The 27455-nt window shown below is 39.0% G+C and overlaps 1 protein-coding gene across 1 annotated transcript in view; it reads left to right on the top strand.

Moving 5' to 3' along the window:
• Window positions 1-27455, top strand: part of Glg1 (golgi glycoprotein 1) — a 266753-nt gene that overhangs the window by 122898 nt on the left and 116400 nt on the right. The window contains exon 9 of the mRNA XM_067151476.2: window positions 25692-26018. Within this exon, the coding sequence (XP_067007577.1) occupies window positions 25692-26018 (327 nt within the window). The remainder of the gene's footprint in view (window positions 1-25691; window positions 26019-27455) is intronic.

Here is a 27455-nt window from a genome sequence, read left to right as displayed (position 1 = left end):
TTTACAAAGGGATGACGTTTTACGAGTATTTCACTGCCATTACTAGGAAACTCACTAAGTTTTTAATCCTTTACATTAAGCTTCAGGACAGATTGCATCAAATGAATATTTTCCGACATAAAATTATTGTTTAAAGTTAAAAACTTCATTATTGTTCCGTATTGAATAGAGAAATAAGATGTACAATATAATAGGTTAGGATCCACCTTTCAATACTCCGTAATAAGATGGTAAGAAGTAGTTACAACCTGTTTAATGGGACCGGTTTCAACACATTTTAAGTGTCATCATCAGCCAATTTTCGAAGATCTTAAAACAACTAGCACATTGAATACAGGCAAAAAATTAACAATGTATCATAACGTAGCAATTCAGTAAATGTTCAAAACACAATAATCACAGTCAAGAGAGTAAACAGAACATCACTATCTTGCGCCGAAAACAAATATAGCTGAAGTTCATAAGCAGGTCAAATATTCGCTTATGTAAAGTCGTTGCTAGGCAGGTCTTGTAGGCATTTGTTTTTCCGGCCGAAGAGCAAAAGGTGACGTGAATGAAGTCTTAGGAAAACAGTATAGGATTTAATTTCGTCAAATTTCAAAGTGGATATATAGGTTTTATAAAATAATTTAAAACGTTAAAAAAGAATAAAGCCAAATAAAAATATATTTTAAAAAAATAGGGAGAAATAATGAAAGAAATACGAGGTTCAACTCGAAACAACTTGCCGTAGTAATTGATAAAGAAATGATAAATAGAGAAAGGGGGGACGTTAATTAGAGGGTGGTGATGGTGGTGGTGGTGGTGGTGGTGGTGGTTATTGTTATTAGAGGAAATATAATTGGGCAAAAATCCTTAATATAATATGAATTCGAAGAAAAAAGAAAAAAGAACCGACACTTCGAAAAATGAAGATATCGGTTAAAGGAAGACAAGGGCCACGAAGGGCGTGAAAATGAAAGACTCCCTAGCCCTCGCAAACCTAATAGCATCGGGGTCGGAAAAGAACAAGAATTGACCAAGGGAGGTCGGACAGGATAGATGAAAGTGAGGAGCCTGGCACAAGTAAGTGGAAGCAATGCCAGGACTCAGCTAAGGGCCACGTGGTCGCCAATCCACGCTCTGAAGTTCAGAGCCCCTGGGGGATGGAGGATGGGAAGGAAAGAAAAAATGAAAAAATGGAAGGGATCCGATACTTCGAAAAATGAAGATATCAGCCAAAGGAAGACAAGGGCCACGAAGGGCGTGAAAATGAAAGACTCCCTAGCCCTCGGAAAACTAATAGCGTCGGGGTCGGAAAGGAACAAGAGTTGACTAAGGGAGGTCGGACAGGATAGATGAAAGTGAGGAGCCTGGCACAAGTAAGTGGAAGCAATGCCAGGACTCAGCTAAAGGCCCCCGTGGTCGTCAACCTACGTTCCGAAGTTCAGAACCCCTGGGGGATGGAGGGTGGGAAGGAAAGAAAAATGGAAGGGATCTGATACTTCGAAAAATGAAGATATCAGCCAAAAGAAGACAAGGGCCAACGAAGGGCGTGAAAATGAAAAACTCCCTAGCCCTTCGGAAACCTAAAAGCGTCGGGGTCGGAAAGGAACAAGAGTTGACCAAGGGAGGTCGGACAGGATAGATGAAAGTGAGGAGCCTGGCATAAGTAAGTGGAAGCAATGCCAGGACTCGGCTAAGGGCCCCGTGGTCGCCAACCCACGCTCCGAAGTTCAGAGTCCCTTGGGTGAGGAGGAGGAGAACTAAGGAGGATCAAGGGGGGTGTTGCGGAAGGGGGAAGTGGCATGAGAGGGTGTTGTGTAAATTGTGAAAGATTGATTCCTTATTTGTTGACTTCAGGTTATTTAAAAAGGAGATGAGAAAATCGAAAAGGGGATTAGGTTTCTCAGAAATATCATTCAGATTAAGATTTGGATTGAAAAACTGGTCAAGGTGTATAAAACAGTTTTCGGTGATGTCTAGGAGAGGGCCTTTATTTAGAGTGCTGAGAATTTCAATATCCTGGTTTATTGTAGTGAAAGCATGTTTTGTGTCATGTATGTGTTGTCCCACTGCCGAAAATCTGTTGTGTTTTATTGCATTAACGTGTTCAAAGTACCTAATTTTGAAGTTGCGACCAGTTTGACCTATGTAAGAAGAATTGCAGTTGTGGCACTTAAAACGGTATACGCCTGATTTAGAAACCTAATCCCCTTTTCGATTTTCTCATCTCCTTTTTAAATAACCTGAAGTCAACAAATAAGGAATCAATCTTTCACAATTTACACAACACCCTCTCATGCCACTTCCCCCTTCCGCAACACCCCCCTTGATCCTCCTTAGTTCTCCTCCTCCTCACCCAAGGGACTCTGAACTTCGGAGCGTGGGTTGGCGACCACGGGGCCCTTAGCCGAGTCCTGGCATTGCTTCCACTTACTTATGCCAGGCTCCTCACTTTCATCTATCCTGTCCGACCTCCCTTGGTCAACTCTTGTTCCTTTCCGACCCCGACGCTTTTAGGTTTCCGAAGGGCTAGGGAGTTTTTCATTTTCACGCCCTTCGTTGGCCCTTGTCTTCTTTTGGCTGATATCTTCATTTTTCGAAGTATCAGATCCCTTCCATTTTTCTTTCCTTCCCACCCTCCATCCCCCAGGGGTTCTGAACTTCGGAACGTAGGTTGACGACCACGGGGGCCTTTAGCTGAGTCCTGGCATTGCTTCCACTTACTTGTGCCAGGCTCCTCACTTTCATCTATCCTGTCCGACCTCCCTTAGTCAACTCTTGTTCCTTTCCGACCCCGACGCTATTAGTTTTCCGAGGGCTAGGGAGTCTTTCATTTTCACGCCCTTCGTGGCCCTTGTCTTCCTTTGGCTGATATCTTCATTTTTCGAAGTATCGGATCCCTTCCATTTTTTCATTTTTTCTTTCCTTCCCATCCTCCATCCCCCAGGGGCTCTGAACTTCAGAGCGTGGATTGGCGACCACGTGGCCCTTAGCTGAGTCCTGGCATTGCTTCCACTTACTTGTGCCAGGCTCCTCACTTTCATCTATCCTGTCCGACCTCCCTTGGTCAATTCTTGTTCTTTTCCGACCCCGATGCTATTAGGTTTGCGAGGGCTAGGGAGTCTTTCATTTTCACGCCCTTCGTGGCCCTTGTCTTCCTTTAACCGATATCTTCATTTTTCGAAGTGTCGGTTCTTTTTTCTTTTTTCTTCGAATTCATATTATATTAAGGATTTTTGCCCAATTATATTTCCTCTAATAACAATAACCACCACCACCACCACCACCACCACCATCACCACCCTCTAATTAACGTCCCCCCTTTCTCTATTTATCATTTCTTTATCAATTACTACGGCAAGTTGTTTCGAGTTGAACCTCGTATTTCTTTCATTATTTCTCCCTATTTTTTTAAAATATATTTTTATTTGGCTTTATTCTTTTTTAACGTTTTAAATTATTTTATAAAACCTATATATCCACTTTGAAATTTGACGAAATTAAATCCTATACTGTTTTCCTAAGACTTCATTCACGTCACCTTTTGCTCTTCGGCCGGAAAAACAAATGCCTACAAGACCTGCCTAGCAACGACTTTACATAAGCGAATATTTGACCTGCTTATGAACTTCAGCTATATTTGTTTTCGGCGCAAGATAGTGATGTTCTGTTTACTCTCTTGACTGTGATTATTGTGTTTTGAACATTTACTGAATTGCTACGTTATGATACATTGTTAATTTTTTGCCTGTATTCAATGTGCTAGTTGTTTTAAGATCTTCGAAAATTGGCTGATGATGACACTTAAAATGTGTTGAAACCGGTCCCATTAAACAGGTTGTAACTACTTCTTACCATCTTATTACGGAGTATTGAAAGGTGGATCCTAACCTATTATATTGTACATCTTATAAAATTATTGGTTGCTGGGTATTCCTTGAAATGCGACCCTCCCATGCCTTACTACAGAATTGAGTCATTTAATGATTTTGAACTCGGCATTCGGCAAAATTGTCTACTGCTTTTATTACCTGTAGTAGCAACTCTCAGAGCTTTAATTTGACAAAGGCACACATGGACATTCTGCTGACAGTTAAAAACATACATAGAACAGGAATCAACACATTTAGAAATTTTGTTAGCTACTGATAGGTGTTGTAGCGGAGCTTCCTATTTATAGTTTATCAAGACCAGTCCGTGCGTCTTCCATGGCATGTAGAACATGCTGCTAGTGGTTCTGTCTGGAAGTCCCATAATTTCCTTGGTATTTCACTGTATGATGATAACCAGGTCCTCAAGGTGGTGGTTGGTGGTGCTACTAGCAAATGTACCCATGCTTTGCTATGGTATTCTACATTATATACGGATTTCTACGTAAATTACTTACACGCAGTGAATAAGATTTTATTAGCATTATCTGAGAAACAGCGGGGGGAGGTTGTTTCCAATGTAAAGTGCGAGTTGCAGAGTTGTGATGATACTGGCAGGCCCCCTTTTCCACTGCCCATTCACAATCAAGTTTGAGAGTTCCTACTGTAACAACAGGCTCACTTGCCTACTGCCATTCAGAATCGAGTTTGGGAGATTTAATTAGAAAGGGAGGCCCCATTGCCTACTGCCAGTCAAAATTGAATTGAGCTGTTTTCGTAATGTCGGCCACAGTTGAGTTGGAGAGTTTTGATTATAATGGCAGGCGTAGGGATGTGGCGACCCCATCACCCAGTGGGAAACCACTGCAGTCAGCTACCCGAGTATTGGCAGGAAAACCATAATGTTTGCAGGATATGGAGGAAATGCTTTCTCCCAGTCCTGAAAAACTAGGATGAAATAAGGCAGAAAGCCTTCTTCGCAATTTCCTAAAATCATCCTTCATCTCTCATCTTCGCCTTTCTAAATAACATTTAGAATTGTAACTGGAGGATTTATTCTCATCTCAAGGTGGCACTTTAGACAGTCGATGAGAGATTATGATGGATTAGGGCATCTGAAAACTCAGCAGCCAGCATCTATACAAAAACTTCAAAAAATGAAACATAAACAAATCTCTTTCTTCTCAACACACAATGTTAACACATGGGTGACGGGCCCCGAGAAATCTCGTAGTACACTCGCCAGCGGTAGGTGACGGGCCCCGAGAAATCTCGGTTTTATTCACGACATTGTTATCGGTCTTCCTGTGACATCTCTTGACCATATCTTGAACTATTTCGGACGTGCACATTGAGTAGAATAAATCTTAGATGTATTTCCGCCACTTTTCTTTTATTCACGGCCTTTTTTATTCTTTGATTTAGTTTCGAAACGTCGACTTTCTTTCTGCCGGTTCAGTCAATGACAAGATGGAGCGCCCGCAGAAAACGGTGTTAGCTGATGACGATATTTTAGAAGAATTACATGCCGATGGTCGTTCAAATGGAAATAGTCTAATGAATTATTGGAAACTGAATGTGAGAGTGATAGTGGAAGTGATATTCAAGCCTCTACATTCCGTAATTTACCTAGTGTACTTATTTATTCAAGTGATTCTGACGACGACAACAATGTAAACATTAATGATGTGTTAGGAATTGACGCTGAAGATGGTTTTGTAAAGGCAGATCCACTACTACTAGGGGCATTGGAGAGTACCCATACCAACTTTAAAGATAAAATATTGACTGGTTTAATATCTATGTACATTTTTATAATCAAGTGCACCCTAGTATGCTTAGGAGAAAAATGTCCGGTCCACAGGGTATGTGACAAGCTCAAGCATCCGGTCAGCAATGTGTTAACTCTTTGTGCCAAATTGAAAAATTAAAGATGTCGTTAACATCATTGACAAACATAAAAGTCTAATTATGGCCGTTATAGAAATAAGGAATTGTGATCAAGACCCAATAGAATCACAAGGGTACTGACTGTATAAAAGAATCCCTGGAAAACGAGTGATAAAAAACTGTCCGCAGTTTGGTAATGGATTTCTAATAAATCTCAAAATCATAGATTCAGTCATGGAATTTAAATCTTAATTCCCTGGACTTTCAACACTAACTCTGAAATCTGCAAATAAAATCTACACAGTTATAAATGTACATGCTCTTACTAATCAGAAAAATAACATTCTAAATGTTAAAGAAGCAGCACAAAAATTCTGGGATCTCCTGGATCAAACTTCAATCAACACACCTCCATCACACATTAAAATTTTCCTTGGTGATTTCAATGCACAACTGGGAGAAGAAAGAAGATACCGAGATATCGTTGGAAAATGGCCAGCAAATAAGAGGATGAATCAAAACGGTCAAAGATTCGTTGACTTGTGCAGAAACCACTATCTTATCTCAAAATCAACATATATTAAAAGGAAGCCTCACAAATTAAAAACTTGGAAACATCCTGATTTCCCAAAAGGTGAATGACAACTGGACCATGTTTGCATGGATAAATTTTACCATCGTGAAATTATTATTAAAGCGCCTTTATTGTGGCGAAGTTAGGGCTCCCGGCCCTTTCTTACACTTAACCACTTCATGTATATACAATATATATTTTACATAAAATTTAAACATATGAAATCTTTACAACCTAAAGTATAACTAAAGCGACTAAAGTATCACTAACTAAACTAAGGTGAGTAAAGTATAACTAAATTATATACAGGAACACATTGCAATAAACAACCATATTCACTCTCATTCATGCATCCCATTCACACTCAAGAAAGACTGGAAGTGCTTAAAAGATGACGCTGGCAAAGGATTTTAAATTTTGTCTTAGATTTAGCTTCCCTGATGTCATTGGGGAGTTCATTCCACCAGCTCGTGGCGGTGATCGTGAACGATCTGTTGTAGGTTGCAGTTCTATGCACAGGAATTTCTAGCGTACAGCCTGACCGGGTATTGAACAGGTACAGGGAACTAAGGTAGCGAAATCTGGTGGATAGGTAAGGAGGAGTGTTTTCGGAAAGCACTTGATACTCCAAAGTAGTTGCGTGGAGTCTATGTCTGCCATTCAGTCGTAACCAAGATAATTGTGTATAGAATGGGGATACATGGGCGTGTGGTTGTATGTCGAATGCATACCTGATGCATGCATTTTGGGCACGTTGCAGTCTCATGCTTTGCTCGTTATTGATATCAATAAAAACTGTATCACAGTATTCGAGAATTGGAAACAAGAGTGATTGAATGAGCTTTATTTTCAAGGACCAAGGAAATATATTTTTAAACCGCTTCAGAGGATGCAGGCTTTGATATACCTTTTGGCACACTTTCATCACATGTTGCGACCAGTTCAATGTTTCGCTTATAGCCACACCAAGATTCATAACTGTTTCACAAAATGGAATAATGGTATTGTTTAGTGCTACAGGAGGAATTTCGTATTGTTTTAAGACGTGTAACTTTTTCGAAGTACCAATGATTATTGCTTGCGTTTTGATTAATTTTGAGATTGTTACTCAATGCAAAATTACTTATGAGACTTAAATCAGCATTAACTTTTTCTACCGCAGTCTGAATTTTATCAGTTCTAGAGTGGTAGTAGATCTGCAGATCGTCAGCATAAAGATGATACTTGCAATGTGTAATCGATTTGGCAACATCGTGTAAGTAAATTGCAAACAGCAATGGTCCAAGTACAGACCCTTGGGGGACACCGAGGGGTTTGTTAATCCACTCAGATCTGCTATTATTTACTTTGACACACTGACGGTGATTTTTGAGGTACGAACTGAAAAAGTTAATTGCCGTCTTGCTGAAATTTAATGAATCCAATTTTGAAAGTAGCAGTTGAGGAACAACAGTATCAAAAGCACTAGAAAAATCAAGTAGAACCAGTACAGTCACTTGTCGAGTGTCCATTGCCTGTCGGATATCATCAGTTACTTTCAGTAGGGCAGTCGTTGTGCTGTGTCCTTTCTTGAAACCAGATTGGTAAGGGTCAAGCAGTGAGAAGTTAGTCAAGTAAGTGAAGACTTGTTCATGTAGCAAGCGTTCTAGTACTTTGGAAAGGGGTGGGAGAATGGATATAGGGCGATAATCTGATGGTAAACTAGGAGAATTCTTCTTAGGAATAGGAATGACGATACCGTGCTTCCACACAGTTAGGAATACTCCCTGTACGAGGCAATGATTAAATATATGCGTCAGAATAGGTAATATGGCACCAATAATATTTTTTATGAAAGATAATGGTATGTCGTCATTACCCGGAGCATCAGACTTGAGGGAGTAAATTACACGCTTCACATCGTTCGCCCCAACTTTTTTGAAAGTGAATTTTACTTGATTTACTTGGGAATGAGCATTTATGGCGTTAATATCATCATCAGTTAGGTCATCAACTGGTTGATGATGATGATGATGATTATTATTATTATTATTATCATTAGGATAGTTAGCATCATAGTCATTATTGTCAGTAATATCATTATTGGTGTATGCTGCTTTCTTAAAATGAGAATTTAGATCATCAAGTGGTATACTGGGTGTCTGCATGGTCAGGCTGCGACCTATACCCATCTGATGCAAATGTTTCCATATTAGTGCTGAATTTCGTCTGTTTGTTATCTCTTGAATATATTTATACTTGCTGTTACGAATTAATTTCTTAACTTGATTTCGAAGAATCCGGTAATTTTCGAAATCACTAGTGCTTTCAGTTCGCCTAAATCGCCTATACCATGCATCACGATTTGCCATGACCGTCTTAATTTCATTTGTTAGCCAAGGAGACGAAGGGTGAGAAACTCGAATTTGCTTCTTCGGAGCGTGTTTGTCATACAGTCCTAATATTAAAGAGTTCAGTCTGTCAACCTTATCATCAATGTCATTAGTCAGTAGAATGTCATTCCACGGCAATTGATATGCTTCATTTCATATTATCTCAGTATTAAAATGCTTGAAGTCTCTTCGCATTATGTACCTGATTTTGTACTTTGGTGCCTTGATAGAGTAACATAAGTATATGAGATCGTGGGTCGAAATACCTGGTACAGCAAGCTGTCCATGTTTTATCACTTTCTGCAGATTGTTTGTTATAATAAGGTCAATCATTGTGTGAGACGTGTGGTTTATTCTGTGAACATGGTTAGTCGCGTCTAGTGTCGGTATATTGTAATCCATGCCATGGAATAAGTTTTGTAAGTATGTTGATTCGTTACTTGTAACTAGGAGATTAGTATTGAAGTCACCAAGAATGATTATGTTTTCGTACAGCCGAGTTAACTTCGATAATGCCACTTCTAGGTCAGATATATGTTGTATGTCCGGCGCCTTGTATACCACTCCGATCAGTAGTTTTTTATTATTAACCAAGAGTTCAACAAACATGAATTCAGGTCGAAATGGAGTCTTAGGATCTGAGGTCATAATTATTTTACTTTTTAAGTCGCTACGGCAATATATAGCGCAACCGCCCCTACACGATTTAAACGATCTAGGCGAAGTAACGTCATGTTATTCAGCTTTACGAGATCAGATTTGAGTGACTGCTGTAACCATGTCTCTGTTACACAAATACAATGCAAGTTACTGTTACTAAATAGAGCCTGTATTTTGTCAAAGTGACAAAGAAGCGATTGTGCATTGATATGACAACACTGAAAATATTGTTGGTGGGGAGCTAACCTTTCCTTAAGAATGTCTCCTGCCACAGCTGGTGAAGGGGAAGGTAAGGGTGAAGGCGGACGACAATAAAGAGGGATAGGATCAATGACATCACGGACATGCTGTTCGGTATAAATAATTGACTCATTTACGTTAGCCATTGTCAACAGAAAAATTCAAACTACTCACCCTAGTTGTTTCATAAGCACCTCCAAAAATATTTACACAATCACTCTCGCACACACTATCACATTCACATACACAAACATTATACACTATTATATCACTCATTGTTTTTCCTAGTCAATCTCGTCGCTCACATAAGGCTTATTAATTGTGCCATGCTGCTAACAAACATTTTCTGTCCATTGTCTTTCAAAACAACAATGCGGCCGTCCTGTGTCCACACCCGTCAGAGTCCGAAGTGATCACGTGCCCTGTTTAGAATAGTTTTTCTGATACCTGTCAGGGATTCTGTCAGTAGAAGGCCAGTTCCTTTTAACAGCCGCTTGGCCCTCCAAACTCTGTCCCGGTCATGATAAAGCACGAACTTTATAATTATAGGGCGCTTACCCGTAGCAACAACCTGAGCTGTGGTTCGTTTTAGCACCCCTAAACGATGGCAACGATCTATATCAGACATAGTTATATCTACATTTAACTTGCCCTTCATCGTGTTGATAACTTTATCGTAAACGTTCTCTGCCGGCTCCTCTGGAATACCATGCAGCACTAAGCAATTCCACCGGCTGTACTGTTCAGCTTCATCAAGCAGTTCGGCCTGTTGTTCGAGGCGCTGTTCAGTAAATTCCAGTTTTTTTTGTTATGTCTTTCAGCTCACTAGACACCTTTTCTTGGAACTGGGAGATCTCAGCCTTTAGCCGCTGCAGCTTATCCGCGCGGCAGGTGCAGCTTGCGACGTGTTCCAAGCGGCCTTGGAAGTCCTTCATAACATCTTCAATAGACGCTACACGACGAATAGCTTCTTTCGCGGACATACTGAAAGATTCTTCAGGTCAATGACAGTTTAGTTACACTGAGAAACTCACAAATGACACTTGTTGGCTGTTAATCTTGCTAATTAACGAGATTTACTGGAGAGGCATTTCACACAACAGCAGCAGTTGGCGCCATCCGGTAGCCTACAATGTCAAAGTCCCAAGGGGAGAAGACTCAGGGTCAGATCACTATATTGTTAAGATCAAAATAAAATTAACTCCAAGGGTTAAGAAAAGACCTCCAAATAAAAATAGAAAAAAATGTACCCTACCACCTTAATAAATAATAGGGAGAACTATAAGAAAACAGGAGAAAGATCTGTCAACACTAATACATTAGATGAACTGACCACCAAAATAAAATTGATAGCAGAAGAGTTAGCTCCAACAAGTCCTAGGAGAAAACATGAATGGTGGGATTAAGAATCTGACCAGGCAATTGAGAGAAGACACCAAGCTTGGATAAATCATCAAGCCCAAAAATCAGACAAATAAAATTTAGAACTAATAAACAAAGAAAGTCAACCCATAAAATCATCAGACAAGCCAAACTCAAACATCTTACAAATATCTTATAAAGGATAGAGGAGAGTTTTAACAAAAAACAATCACAAATTTATTATAAAACCTTTGGCAAATACCTTAAAAAATATGAGCCCCCAGTTTTAATGCTGAGAGATAAATCAGGAAGGTTAGCCAATAGTAATCAAGAAAATGCAGAGACATTCAAACAAACTTTTAAATTGTGATAACCCACTGGAAACGTTGGAAGTAAATTCTAACACACCTGTGTTAACCACCCCAGATATAATAGATCCTCCAACTATCAATGAGGTAAAATTCGCAATTAAGGAACTAAAACATTATAAGGCATGTGGCTACGTAGTCTGCAAAAATCTGGAAAAATGTAGGGAAACCAGCAATCATAAATTTACATCAGCATCTAGTCAAAATGTGGATCACAGAGAAAATCCCAGAACACTGGACCTCAGGTGTAATCATCCATTATTCAAAAAAGAAGATAAAACTAATCCAGACAATTACAGAGGAAAACCCTTTTGGACTACACTCACAAAATTTTCTCCCGCATAATTTAAAATAGGATAAAAACATTCTGGAACTACAACTTGAAGAATACCAAGGAGGATTTTGCCAAAAACAGAAGTTGCCCAGACCAAATTCTCAGCCTGAAACTAATAATGTAATATTACAAATACAGAAATAAACAACTGTTTATTTCATTCATAGATTTCAAATAGGCTGCTGATGGGTACACACACACCCACTCTTTTAAAAATCCTCAGATCATATGGCCTTCATCCTAAATTAACAAAAATTATTGAACTAACTTTAACCAACACAATTTCAAAAATAAAGTTCAGAGAAGAAATCTCAAATGCTTTTACAATAAATACAAGCCTCATACAAGGTGACGGATTATCCCCATTGCTCTTCAATGTGGCTCTAGATTACATCATGAAAATTTGGCAAAAGAAAACCCACCTAAAATCAAAATTGGAGCAAAACCCTCAATAAGGACAAATTGCCTAGGGTTTGCAGATGATTTAGCTCTTTTAGAATGCCTTTGCTGGCGGGACCTAGTGTTTACACTGCACTGTGTCTTCTGGTATGGACTAGAGCAATTTTGTTACTTTCATTGATTTGTCTGTCTTATCCTTGGCTTTGACAATATGAAAGTGATTGAGGTATGAGTGATGTTAGTAATGCCATTCGTTATGCAGCCAGTCCCTGCTGTGAATGGTGTGAAACTGTTGCTCATAGGGTTGGTTGGTGCATGCATTTCAGTGGGCTTGGCAGACTGATGTGTAATAGCAACTTCTGGCTCTGTGAGGAAAGCAGCGGGAAACTACCTCACTCCTCATTTCCCTAGTACGCCTCTTCAGTGATACCTAGGCCATCTATGACAGCTGATGGCGGAGCTGTTGAGGATCCAACCAGCCTTCGGTCTGATAACTAAACAGCCCGTGACATGGAAGAAGTCTGCTCAGATCACCGGTCTCCAGAAAATTGCACTAAAAATAGGATTATTTATTTTTATTTTATGAAATACTTCCTCTCATGCAGAGGCTGCCTTGCGACAAAGTATACTTTACATTTATTTTTAGAAGAGAAATAGATATACTGTACTTGAGAAATGTTGAAGGTAACCTAATTGTAACAGTGATTTCTTAGAATTATCACCGAGCCCCTTAAGGCTATGATGGCAATCTCCCATAATGTTGTAACTGGCAGAGACATCTGTTTCCAGAAATTAGCGGCAAAAACAGGAATCGTTCCCCTTGCTCCAATCATCAGACCTACTATGTCGATTACCTCTATCTGGTATTTCTCCCTGTAGTAAGTAATTGTTGGTAAGTAAATATTCCTCTTCTCGAGGTTAACGTCTGAGGGCTGCGACTTATGGCTTTCGAAGCGAATTGTGGGGTGGATGATGTAACCTCTCTTCTTAGTTTTGAAAGCAATGATGTCGAGCCTTCTGTGGCTTCTGTTGTCCGCTAAGCCATGAACCTCTTCAAATACCTGGTCTTTCAGCGTTGTCGCAGTTAACGAGCAGATGTTATGATGACACGTATTCCTTAAAAGTTCACCATGAGGACAAGATCCCAGAACATGCGCAAGAGTTTCAATCTCCTTGAGGCAGCACCTACAAAGGGAATCATTCTAGATCTTCCTGGTACCGATCTAACCACTGAAATGTTTGCTGTCATCTTAATTGCTTCACGCCATTCACTGCGGATAAGCCTTGATGGTCTCGAATCCAGCAGTTGGCAGGAGTAAACTGAGATCATGCCAATGCAACCCCTTGACATCAAAGTCATCATAAATGATCAAAAAATTAACATACTCCTACAATTAAATACCTTGGAGAAATCCTATGCACAACTTATGCGAGAAAGTAACATGGATAAATAGAACCAACAACATGAAAAATACACAATTTCTAACCTGGTCAACTTATAACAAAAAATGTTTGTCAGTAGACACTAAGATCCAACACTACAAAACTGTAACTTTGCCCGAAGCCACTTACGCTTGCAAAACCTTGTTCCAAATTTAAAATGAAAGAAGAACTGATCAGCTCCTCAAAACTGAAAGAAGAATTATCAGAACTTGTATAAATAAAAAGTACCAGGTTGAAGGAGTCTGGAGAATCTTCCCCAATGAAACTGTCTATCGAGAGATTGACCCAGTTACCAGCATGATGAAGAAGAAAAGAATCTCTTATTTCTTTCACATCTTACGATTACCAGAAAACAGGATTTTACAACAACTAGTGATGATAAATCTGGGAAAGAAGACAGGAGGGCATTGGATCAAAGATATTCAAGAGGCTCTCAAAACAGTTGGATTCGAAATTACAGATGCAGAGAACAAGAATAAAATTACCATCCTTCTTAAGAATCACAAATTTTCAACTGAAATGATGCACAGAAGGCCTGTAGAGATTTCAGCCGAATGAAGAACACAGCGATCAGAACGAATGAAGTACTGGGCAGATAAGAAGAATCAAACAGTAAAACTCTCGAAGGAAAAGTGTACGTGGAAGACTCAAGTGGTCCGATAGGACCAATAAAGTTAATAATAATAATAATAATAATAATGGGAGGCACATTTGCCTACTGCAAGTAACAATCGAGTTTGGGTGTTTTGATTATAATGTTAGGTCACCTTGCATATTGCCAGTCACAATCGCGTTGGGGTGCTTTCATTATAATAGTAGGCCCCCTTGCGTACTACAAGTTATGTTCAAATTATGGTGTCTTCATTGTAATGAGAGGCTCACTTTCCTGCTGTCAGTCTTAGGGAGTACTCATAACAACAGGTCTTTCTTACTGCCAGTCGTACTCAAGTTGGGGAATTTCCATTAAATGGCAAGCCACTTTGCCTAATGCTAGTCACATTCTAGTTGGAGAATTTTGTTTATAATGCCGGACACATTCGCCTAGGGAACTTTTGATAAAAATTGCATGCTCCCTTGCTCTCTGCCAGTCAAATTGAGATGGGAATTATTCATTACAATTGTAGGCCCATGATTCATGTTTGTGGGTTACTGTAGTCACGTCCTAGTTCGTGAACCATGGGCAACGGCTGAGTGGCCTAGTAAGTGGTCCTGAGAGTCGGGATACCAGTTGCTATGGAATGGAAGTGGGCATCTCGGACATATTCTGAGTCATGGCCCTCCTTGTGCTCAGGCAGCTAGGACTATACAATTCATCGGTGGTCCATAACCCGTTAGAGTAGAGATCCTCACTTGGACTATGTGCAAGTAGGGTAGCATCCTGCTTCATGAATTTACCAAGCTCAGAAAATCTTAAGCAAGCCTCGGACCTATGGGAGTAATGGAGTCCCACTCCCATTTGACAGGCGAGGGACTCCTTGGAAACACTTGGCAAACGAAATGGAATTTGATGGGGAGCTATCAATATTAATAGGGCTTATGGAAGAAAGAAAGTAGAACTGGCTGAGTCAGCAAAGAGGATGCATCTGCATGTGCTAGGAGTAAGTGATATACGGGTAAGGGGAGATAACGAGGAAGAGATAGGAGATTATAAAGTGTACTTGACGGGTGTTAGAAAGGGAAGGGCAGAGTCTGGGGTAGGGCTCTTTATCAGGAATACCATTGCACGCAATATAGTTTCTGTTAGGCACGTAAATGAGCGAATGATGTGGGTAGATTTGTCAGTGGGAGGAATTAGGACAAGAATTGTGTCCGTGTATTCACCATGTGAGGGTGCAGATGAGGATGAAGTTGACAAGTTTTATGAAGCATTGAGTGACATCATGGTCAGGGTGAACAGCAAGGATAGAATAGTGTTAATGGGTGATTTCAGTGCGAGAGTTGGGAATAGAACTGAAGGATACGAAAGGGTGATTGGTAAATGTGGGGAAGATATGGAAGCTAATGGGAATGCGAAGCGTTTGCTGGACTTCTGTACTAGTATGGGTTTAGCTGTTACGAATACATTCTTCAAGCATAAGGCTATTCACTGTTACACATGGGAGGCTAGAGGTACCAGATCCATAATAGACTATATCTTAACCGACTTTGAATTCAGGAAATCTGTTAGGAATGTAAGAGTTATTCGTGGATTTTTCGATGATACAGACCACTATCTGATCTGTAGTGAACTAAGTATATCTAGGCCTAGGGTAGAGATAGTGAAATCTGTCTGCAAACAGATAAGGGTAGAAAATCTCCAGGACGAGGAAATTAGACAGAAGTACATGGATATGATTAGTGAGAAGTTTCGAACAGTAGACAGTAAGCAGGTTCAGGATATAGAAAGTGAATGGATGGCATACCTGGATGCTGTAGTAGAAAGTGCAAGGGAATGCCTAGGAACAACTGTGTGTAAAGATGGGAAAAGGCGAACATCTTGGTGGAATGATGAAGTGTGAGCAGCTTGTAAACGTAAAAAGAAGGCTTATCAGAAATGGCTCCAAACAAGGGCCAAGGCAGACAGGAATTTGTACATAGATGAAAGAAACAGAGGGAAACAAATAGTTGTTGATTCCAAAAAGAAGTCATGGAAAGATTTTGGTAATAACCTGGAAAGGCTAGGTGAAGCAGCAGGGAAACCTTTCTGGACCGTAATAAAGAATCGTAGGAAAGGAGGGAAAAAGGAAATGAACAGTGTTTTGAGTAATTCAGGTGAACTCATAATAGAAACCAGGGAATCACTGGAGAGGTGGAAGGAATATTTTGAACATCTTCTCAATGTAAAAGGAAATCATCGTGGTGGTGTTGCAAACAGCCAAGCTCGTGGGCAGGAGGAAAATGATGTTGGTGAAATTATGCTTGAGGAAGTGGAAAGGATGGTAAATAAACTCCATTGTCATACGGCAGCAGGAATAGATGAAATTAGACCTGAAATAGTGAAGTATAGTGGGAAGGCAGGGATGAAATGGCTTCATAGAGTAGTAAAATTAGCGTGGAGTGTTGGTAAGGTACCTCCAGATTGGACAAAAGCAGTAATTGCACCTATCTGTAAGCAAGGGAACAGGAAGGATTGCAACAACTATTGAGGTATCTCATTGATTAGTATACCAGGCAAAGTATTCACAGGCATCTTGGAAGGGAGGGTGCGATCAGTCGTTGAGAGGAAGTTGGATGAAAACCAGTGTGGTTTCAGACTACAGAGAGGCTGTCAGGATCAGATTTTCAGTATGCGCCAGGTAATTGAAAAATGCCACGAGAGGAATAGGCAGTTGTGTTTATGTTTCGTAGATCTAGAGAAAGCATATGACAGGGTACCGAGGGAAAAGAAGTTCACTATACTGGGGGACTATGGAAATAAAAGTAGATTATTAAAATCAATCAAAGGCATTTATGTTGACAATTAGGCTTCAGTGAGAATTGATGGTAGAATGAGTTCTTGGTTCAGGGTACTTACAGGGGTTAGACAATGCTGTAATCTTTCACCTTTGCTGTTCTTAGTTTATATGGATCATGATTTCAGAATTCGGCCTTGTACATGGCCCACTCATTACAAGAAAAAAATGACGCAAACACATGCTACAGTGGAGTAATGAGAAGATGTATATACTGTAATTATAGTTCGGGAAGTACAGCGAACACACATTATACCTGAGAAACAGAATAAACTTTAAACTAAACTGAGAGGAAGATCTAATTTTTGTATTCATAAGCCAACCAAAAACAGACCCACACAATAACAACTTCAAACAACCAAAACATAAATATTCTTGGTCAACAGATTTCATTTGTCAAAAATAAAAATATTTTCTAAGGTTGGTGGATATATCTGTTGAGAAAATTGCAAATTCAATGCTTTAAGTTGCTGTCACGATCACCTGTTACCATTTAACAGCCACACAATTTACCAAAGTCCCTAAATAGGACAGAGCCGATGTATCGGCGCCGTAAGCGTTCTCGCCATAACCTCTCGTCCTGACAGATAGGTGCGCTGAGTGCAAGAGGGTTAAAGATGAGGTGCTTGTTAATGCTCAGTGTGCATCAGTTACTAGCTTAACATCAATTATGATCTCAAATGCCGAGCCTGGTAGTTCAAAAGACCATCAAAAGAGGAAAGCCACTGAATCATCAGAATTGGTCGCTCCCAAAATATTTGCATGTGTTCTCAAAATCTGACACTTCTGTGCTAAAGAATAAGAACATTATCAAAATCGTGAAGAATATTTTTATGGTTCTGTCATCAGGCTTAAATAAGGCATACTGTGCCTTCCTGTATGCTGTCATTTTTTTATTTGAAAATTTCAATTCTACACTTCAGAGTGCTTCCCGTCACATTCATAAACTACTAGAACTAATGATGAACCTGTTAAGCAGCTCCTTTCGAGATTTATTAAAACCAAAAGTGATCAAAAGTTCCCTTTTATTAAAAGTTCCATACCATTCTGTTGAGAATCAGAGAGACAATGATGAGCTAGACAATGAACTTGAAGAAAATGATAGAGATAAATCAACATTATTTTCATCTGCCAGGGGTTACTTCTGCACAGCATGTGATTATATTATTAACAAGTTCCTTCTCAATGATGAAGTACTGAAACATGCAAGAGTTGCAGATGTTTCAAATATTGAAGATGCCCAGTGTTCTGTACAATGGAATAGAATACAATCTTTATAGAAAGATTTCCATCATCGCTGCCGAGGAAGAACAGTGAGTCAGTTGAGGATAACATACAATAGAGGGAAATTTGATTGATCCCATTTTTTTTTCAATACGCAGTATGTTGTTAATATGATAACATTTTTATTCAGTACCGGTTTCGGTCCCTATGGACACCATCATCAGCCAAAACAGGTCGTATGAACAAAGATATACAAGTATGTAGTACATATAATAGACCCTTGGTAATAAGTGACATTAATAGGATGAAGTAAAAATATAATGCTGAAAAGAATATTAACAAGTTATGTGCTTGTTGGTTGGACAAAGTATAAAATGTTTAAAAACTTGATCACTTTGGAATGGTTAAATGTCACAAGCTTAGCGCTGCTAAACATTAGGTGAAAATAAAAGATGGACATTCAAAAACAGACGTAGTAATATGCAGTCCTTCCATAGAATATTGATGATAATGTATAACATAAGCAAGTTGCATGGTGGCTTGTAATGTCAACTCATAAAAAGAAGCTGTCAATTGAGGTACTGAAAGAAATGGATCATGTTGCAGGCAAAGAGAAAGTAGATATATGGCCAGAAAGTTCTCGATCCAATGCGGAACCTGAAGTATGAAAAGAAAGTTAAGAGTTAAAATGAAATATTGGAAATAGGGCAAAAATCTATAAAGTTAAGTAGGAAACTCACCTCGAGCGACCTGATGTATGCGTGGAGAATGGTAAGGAGCAAGTGCTAGAGTTCACTGCAAGCGTAGAACATCGTTAAGGAGGGGAAAGGGGTGGCTCAGGAAGGAGAAGAGGGGTGATGGAGGGGACGGAGTCAGCTGAGCATGGTAGGGAAGGATAACAAGATAACGTGTGACGTATAATCTGGAAGAACAAGCTGTTTTTAGGGAGTTTAACACTGTTGAGAATTGAAATAAGAGAATCAAATAAAATTCTAAGCTTTTCGGAAATGTCGTTCAAATTGAGATTTGGGTTGAAGTATTGGTCTAGATGTATGCAACTGGCTTCCGTGATATGTAGTAAGGGGCCTTTCTTCAACGTGTCCAATATTGTTAAATCTTTATCTAATCCAGATTTAACAATATCTTGATCTAATCCATTAAATAGGGGCCGATGACCTTCGATGTTAGGCCCCTTAAAACAACAAGCATCATCAATCCATTAAATTTGTGTTTATAATCCTGTATATGCTGACCAACTGCAGAAAACCTATTGTATTTAATTGCATTGAGATGTTCGGCATTTTTAATCTTAAAGCTCCTGCCAGTTTGTCCTATATGTGAACTGTTACAGTCGCTGCACTGAAACCTCTAAACTCCTGACTTAGTGAAAGGGTCTGATTTGTTGACCAGGTTGGAATTGTGGAGAATGTCCATATTTCTATTGTTGGCGCGGAAAGCAATGTTGACGTTATGTTTCTTGAATAGGTTGGTAACACTGTAGATATTTTGATTGAAAGTAAAAGTTGAGAATAACTTAGGCTTAGGATTATCTTTTATTAGGTTGGATTTAGGACGATGTCTGAATTTGTTCATAATACGTTCAATGAAACTTTTGTTATAACCCTTAAACCTGGCTATCGCACGTATAGTATTAAGTTCTTCGTTTAGGTCTGCTTTCAACATTGGAATTTTGAACGCGCGATCAACTAAGCTCTAAGTAGCACATTTGTGGGAATAGGGATGTATGGAATCTTGTTTTATTGTTGAGGCTGTACGGGTGGATTTTCTGTATATTTTATAAGAGAAAGAAGAAGGGAGTCTGGTGATCGTTATATCTAAAAAGTTGATGGAAGCATTAGTTTCTGAATCCAGTGTGAATTTGATATCAGGATCTATGTTGTTGAGGTTTGAAAGGTTATTCATTGTATCAACAGAACGCTCATCGATGATGACAAACGTGTCATCTACAAATCTGGCCCAGAACTTAATATTACCAACCTTATCATTCCTTTCAATGGCATTGTGCTCCAGAAAGTCTAAGTAAATTTTTGCTAAGATACCAGAGGCCAGTGATCCCATAGCCAAGCTGTTTTGCTCATAAATAACCTTGTCAAATGTAAAATAATTATTATCCAGTAACAATTTTAAGACACACAAAATTAGAGATTTCAAGTTTACTCAGTTGAGGATTAGAATTCAGATTATTCTCAATGATGGAAAAAGTTTGCTCGTTTTTATACTTTGATACACATTAATGATATTGAAAGAATGCAGTGTGTGGTGCGGTTGCAAGTTAAATTTATCTAGTTACTTAATTAGTTCTGTAGTATTTTTAATGGATTTTTGAGCAGCAAAAGTGAAATGTTTTTTAAAAAACTGTGACATGCCCTCTATGTGCATTCTCTGATTCAACGCAATCTTGTCGTTATCTATAAAGAAGTCTGTCCCCAGACAACACTTCATCTCACCAAGATTCTTCAACTCGAAAGGCTCACTTCAACGATTTTCGAATTGAATAATATTCTCGGGGTTCTGGCACATCATTAAAATATTGTCTCATAAAAGTAGTTAGTGGGACATAAAGCAAGTAATGTTAACCAATATTGTTGATGTATACTACTATGATCGTTAGATCCTCATCTTGGACCTTTACATATATGCGTGGGTCTTTTTTCGTCGGTATTGCTCCTTGATGACGTAACTGTTGAACAAAGTGTTGGTGCCAAGCTCGACCAGCCTTCTATAGGCCGTATGAGTCCTTCTTCATATGGCAGATAAAGTCCCCTGTTTTCAACCTTTGCAACAAAGCCTCAGCTTCATGGACGAATTTTTGATCATGATTCTTCTTTCTAACATTGTATTCGAGTACCTCTTTCATCTCATTAGGCAACTCCATAAACACATCCTCATCCAAGGCACCATTGAGATAGGCTGCAGCGACATCATACTGATGAATATTCATCCTGTTCTATGCTGCATATGCAATGGCCAAACGAATTGAATCCAATCGATTAACTGGGGCAAAAGTTTCATGGTAGTTCTTCCCAAAACATTGGGAGTATCCTTTTGCAACAATCAGGGCTTTTCTCTTCTCCAAAACTCCATCCTTTCCGTACTTATCTCGCAGAACCAACCGGCCTCCAATCACATCCTTGGCCATGGATCTTAATACCATGCCCCATGTCTTGATTTCATTTGCCAAAGCTTCTAACCATTCATGTGATTGTGCACTGGATAAAGGCTATGAGATAGGGACCTCAGTTAGATGTGCGAAGTTTGGCTTTTCTTCATTGTCGTGATTTATCATTGTTCTGTCACTACGATCAAAACAGTGTCTTTGTTGTCCGGTGTAAATCTTGCGTCTTTTTCCTCGTCGGTGTCTGGATGGTTTCTCTGCAGGGAAATAGAGAAAATCCTTCTGGTCCGAATCATCTGACTCGAGTTGTCTTGTTGGTCTAAGATTTCAACATCTACATCTTGTCCTTGAGAGTGATGGAGATTGATTTCAATGGATGGCTTCTCTGCCACAATGTCATCGTTCAGTGGACTGAACGATTCTCATGAAGTCACTTCTCCTGGCTCGAAATCTCCACATTTGTTGCTTGACTGCATAGGCGACTTCTCCAGGAACTTGACGTCTCTTGACACTATGATCTTATTCTTGCCCGGAATCCAATCTGCAATCTATCCTACAAAGATTCCTTTGATGGAGAGATGGTTGAGCTTGCTTCTCGCTGGTGACCTGTCCATTACGAACACTTCACATCCGAACGGCTTGAAGTCAGTCACATCAGGGGGCTTGCCATGCCAAGGCTCGTACGCTGTCTTCCCCTCCAACTTTGTCGTGGAACACCTGTTTCTGATGAAGTTTTCAGTGTTAACTGCCTCCCCCTACAATGCTGATGGCAACTCTGATTGTATTAGCAGACACCTTGCCGTTCCGTTTCCATGAGTGTACTATTGCGTCTCTCAGCAACTCCATTCTGTTCGGGATTGTAGGGGGCTGTCAGTCGTTGGGATATTTCATGCTTCTCAAGTAGTTGGACAAAATCTTATTTCACAAATTCTAAATCATTATCAGATTGAAGACATTTGATTTTCTTCCCCTGTTGTGTGTACATGATAGATCTGAAAATTTTGAACTCTCTAAGTACCGTACTTGATTTTCCTGTTTAATGAGCTATACTTCGCACCATTTGGGGTAATCATCAATGAATGTGCAAAAATTTATATTTTTAGCCGTGTGACGGAATGCGCATCAGGCCGCAAACATCCGAATGCACTAGGTCGCCCATGGCTGACTTTCTTTCAGATGTCTTGGAGAATAGTGGTCGGCTCATTTTCCCCTGCAAGCAGACTCTGCAGTCAAAATCCTTATTGACATTTTCTATTGTTATCCCTCTTAGACTTCCTGGTCATGGATATTAAAATGTTCTACTCGAATGTGCCAATATTGTAGGGAATTCTTCTTTGGAACTTCCCCTACCTTGTCACCTTCAGTGATGTTCTTGCATTCGGCTTTGCCTTTGAAAATAATACAGGCCGTTCTTATGAGTCGCAGTTAGGAGTACATGCCCATTGCTGTTCACAACTTCGGCTTTCATTTTCTTAAATTTGACATCATAACCTTAATCTGTGATTTTGCTCTCTGATATTAAATTTTCGCTCAAATCCGGCACATGCAGAATATTATTACATGTAATAAATATCATTTTTGGTCCGTATTGATGATATTTGATTGAAATAATAACATTAAGTTATTTATTAGACCACCTAATCAATACAAAATCGTCTTGGATGATTTACATAAATTTGTTAACTAATAGTTAACCCTCAATATTAATATGTTCACAGTTGGCTAGGTTCAGCTTCCCAAGTCCCTCTTGATCAAGTTTCGCGAATTAATTAATATCTTTGCACATATGAGATATGTAGTCACTGTCGACACACCAGGTGTCACAATATGCATTGTTCATCATTTAAAATGCCTGACTGAACGTCATGTCTCTTAGAACATACAAATACACGTGGTCAGCACTATTGGTTTATTGTTCACCGGTTTTCTTTGGTACTCTATAGTCACTTTTACAATGACATATTTTTCCGCAGTTGAAGCTCTTCATCCATTTGTCCTTTTTGTTTGTGTCGTTCTTCTCCTTTGACTTTTCACCACAACCTCGACGACTGTTTTTCGCGACCTTACCTGCGACCATCGCTTCCTCCACTGAATTTTGACTGGCATCTTTGCATGGGTCAAACTCCTTGCTGATTTTGATTCGTAGAATCTCAGAGTCGGCAAATCGTCCCACGATGAAATGGCACAGCGAAAGTTTTCAAAACTTTGCGGCAAGCTTCCCAGCAGCATAACAGCCAGAAGATCATGATTTATTTCTACCTCCATCTCTGTCAACTTGTCTACGATGTCAAAAATTTGACGAGTATGTTCCCTTGCATCATCACCTTCCTGCATTTTAGATGAAACTAATTGATTTAAAAGGGCTGCTTTCCATGCTGGTCCGTTAGATTGGTAAATTGGTAAACTTATGGTAAATTTCTCCCAACCTAATCCATACCACGTGAGAGGTTTCACATCCTTTTACCTGTTTAATTTCAGACCAGTGCATAGTGAGGATGATGTCTGATTGTGCTTTTAAGTTGCCTTCCACCCACATACCCATACGGCTGTGGCATTGTCTGCCATCGTTTCAGGCTTCTTTTTTGTCCCACTGACATAGCTCCACACATTATTCTTGATAAGGACTGCTCGCATCTGAATTTTCCCGGTGTCGTAGTTTTCTTACTTCAATACTTTGAATTTCACGCCGGTGGCACTCATCTCTTGGCGTGTGGCGATACTTGGATTGAAGAAATAATCTTAACCTTGAAACTTGCGTAATTTGCCTGCTCGACAGAAACTAATTTACTTACGGTGCATCGTATTTTATAAATATCCTAGGCCCATAAACATCTAGTAAATTGTGGCATGTTTTTGCGCAATAAATAACACGATCCCGTTTATCTCCTATAAATGTATATTCAGCAATGAAGTAAGTTAGTTACAGTTTTTAGAACAATACAAACAAGTGATTGTTAACATAAAACAAAGGAAGCATTAAAAACGAACTTTATTGTGAACTGTGCCTTTTGGTGACGTTAGTCGTGAATTATTCATGGAATCAATGGCAGAGTTGGATCGCTCTGTAAATATTTCCTACATTATTATTCTGTGTTTTAGTTCTGAATATATATTGAAAAATGTCTACTGTGTTATCGACTTACGTACTCTTGTATTCAGCTATTTTTACTGCAAAATATGCATATTTAAAAAAATAATAATAATAAAGATACTGATGTGAAATTCAACAGAAACAAAGATAATAAACCACTCTATAACACTGTAAGGTAACTGTGCCTGTATACCTCCTGGTAAATGTTTTAATAAACTATTTAAAAATGAAATTTTGACCAATAAGGAAATGTTCAAGTAATTTGGCACTAATTTACTGGCTTTCTATTCCAACTGTTGACATAAATAGGATGCTGTTTTTATCCTCTATTAGCACATTAAATGTTGTTATTATGTTTTCTAGATCTGAAGATACATTTTAAATGTACAGTAATGTGTCACTGACCTAAGTACACTTGTGTTTTGCAAAATGCTCCCCATGCACCATCACTATCTGGCAATGCAGGATTCTGCACATTACCATCCCACTTTCAGATTCCGATGAAGGATTGTTGCCATCACTCTAATAATGGTCTAGATATTCTATTACATCATCGTCGGCTAAACACGCATTTTGCTTTGCACAGGTTATGTGCACTCATAACTTCACAGTACCGTACTGTACTACACGTAATACTATACTCACACTACTCACTAAAATTACTTAAGACTAAATTATCTAAGAAACTAACAAATAAACTATATATACTGCCTAAGATACTGCTGAAAATCACTAAATGAATGGCATAAACACGTGGAATACCGAGCACCAGTTTGCCGTTGCCATCATTCAAGATGTCAGCAAACCCAGAAGAGAGACCACGTGTTTCAAGTCAAAGAATATACATATGTACAAATATACTATAACAGCGATATCTGTTGAGTAAAACACATGTTAGAACCATCCTCAAACTATTCCCTTGTAGTTAAGGACGTCTAGCATTTAAATAAGGAAACAATTCTAAATAATTTAGGGTACCGATAGACTGCTACCCTGAGAGGTTTCGCCAGTCCAGGGGATAATGATACATCGTCTAAAGGTTAACATTGTGTGACTTATAGTTGTGTTTCTGGAAGGACAATTTTCTTTTTTTTTTTACTCACCAAAGTTTCCTTTCTTGTTATGAAAAATTTAATTAATTAATTTAATTTAAACTTTTTTATGTAGATATTTACTTTATAAATACCCAGAATCAGATGTTGAAATTAAATTCCTTAAAATCAAAAAAAGTCATTTTTTGTGCTTATGGTTGAGTTTCTCAGACATGGTCACGTGATGTTTATAAAGTAGTGAAGATTTCTGTTCTCTTACAGGTTGAGTCCAGCTTGTAAAGTGGCTGTAAGTAATTTCACCGAGATCCAAGCAGAGCATGTTGAACTGAATCCTATAATCATGTCCTATTGCAAGAAGATGATGGAAAGACATTGTGAAGCTGAACTGGAGGCTGACAAAGATGAGGGTGATATAATGGAATGTCTTATAGAACACAAAAATGAACCAGATATGCGAGCCAGCTATAAGTGTCGTGCTGCTGTTGAACACTTCCAGTTAATTTCACTTAAAAATTATCACTTCACCTACAAGTTCAAAGAGGCCTGCCGATCACATGTTATGCGGTTCTGTCCCAGTTCAAAGAGCAAGTAAGTTTCAGGTACATATTTATTGATTTTATGAGATTTAATACTGTACATAAAACAGTAGTCTCCTTTCTGTTTATTGGTATCCATAAAAATCTAAGTATGTAATTAATCAGTGTGTTAATGATTTTAATTCTCATTGTTTCTTCACTGAATAGGCCTCAGTAGGTTGGGTATTTTTTACCCCTGTGTGTATGTCCTTGGAGGACAGCTTGAACGTGGAGTTTGGTGTGGCCTTTGATAGGCTTGAACTTAAGAGCGGGTTGCTCTTTCTTAAAATTTGTTTCTGCGTGCCTCGAGGAGGCTTTTCTGTGTAAGTGGGAGCAAGAGCTCCTGGGCATGATTGGGGTCTTCTGCCCCTTTGTTGAATCTTGTATATCGTAAGGTTGGGCTTATAGCTCAAGAATTGTGTGTCTGGCTCTCGGAGCCCAAATCCTGTAACACTGTAATTGTACACTCTCGATTTGTTGTTTAGCTACTGAGTACCTGTTATATGTGTTATTTCTTGATCTTGAAAAGAAAATATTACATGGCCTCCACAATACCAACTTGAGAGGAGGCAAAACTGCACTCCTAATATACTTTACTAAAACCTACCTGGCACTAGGCCACTAATACAAGGGCTAATCCCATACTAAAGAGGTGACTTATATAAGGAAACGATTTACATTACACTAAAAGGAAAGAAATGGTTGTGAAAATAAGTTCACCTCAAAGCAATATGAGTGGGAGCTCGAGAGGGTTAAGCACTCTCTATCCCAATTTGTAGTTTAAAAAGATAGAATTGATACCAAGTGTCTTTACATTTTAGAGGAAAGTTACATGGTAAAAGGATTCGGACCTGCCCCGAGAGTTAAACTGCTGAGCTAGCAAGAAAAGAAGTTATTAAAAGGCCATTACCTGGTGGTTGAACTGCTGCCCGAAGAAAGAGGCGCTTCCCGCCCCCTGCTACATAATTTACACAAAGATAGATGTTACTGAAGTGGCTCGGAGACCCGAAAATCAGCAGTTTATATACCCTCGTGGAAAGTTCGAGGCATTTCGTGAATGATAACACCCGCCCACAAGCATTTTATTGGTTAGTGGCAAAAACTACTACACCAGATGAAGAAGAAACACCTTATTGGTGGAAAATTAATTACAGAAATTCCTTATTGGTCAAATTCAAAACTGGCGGAAAGAAAGGGTTAACATTGCCAACTTAAACAATGGCAGAAAGAAATTTAATAAAGAACAAACTTATAAGTACTAAATTTCTTCAAAAAAAGGTTCCTTCACTTCGCACTAGGGTGCACAATTGTAGTTCTTAAGTAGTGTCCTCTAGAAGAGAATGTTCACACTTCTTGCTACAGATAAAACCAAAACGAATCGAAACTGACATAGTTCAGAACACTTCAAAATTTATGGTAATGACATCTTCTGAGAAATCGTTGAATTAAT

The sequence above is a fragment of the Anabrus simplex genome, chromosome 7 (assembly GCF_040414725.1).
Source record: "Anabrus simplex isolate iqAnaSimp1 chromosome 7, ASM4041472v1, whole genome shotgun sequence".
In the NCBI taxonomy this organism is placed as follows: domain Eukaryota; kingdom Metazoa; phylum Arthropoda; class Insecta; order Orthoptera; family Tettigoniidae; genus Anabrus; species Anabrus simplex.
Note: the sequence above shows the minus strand (reverse complement) of the source record. Positions and strands in the feature narration are given on the sequence as shown.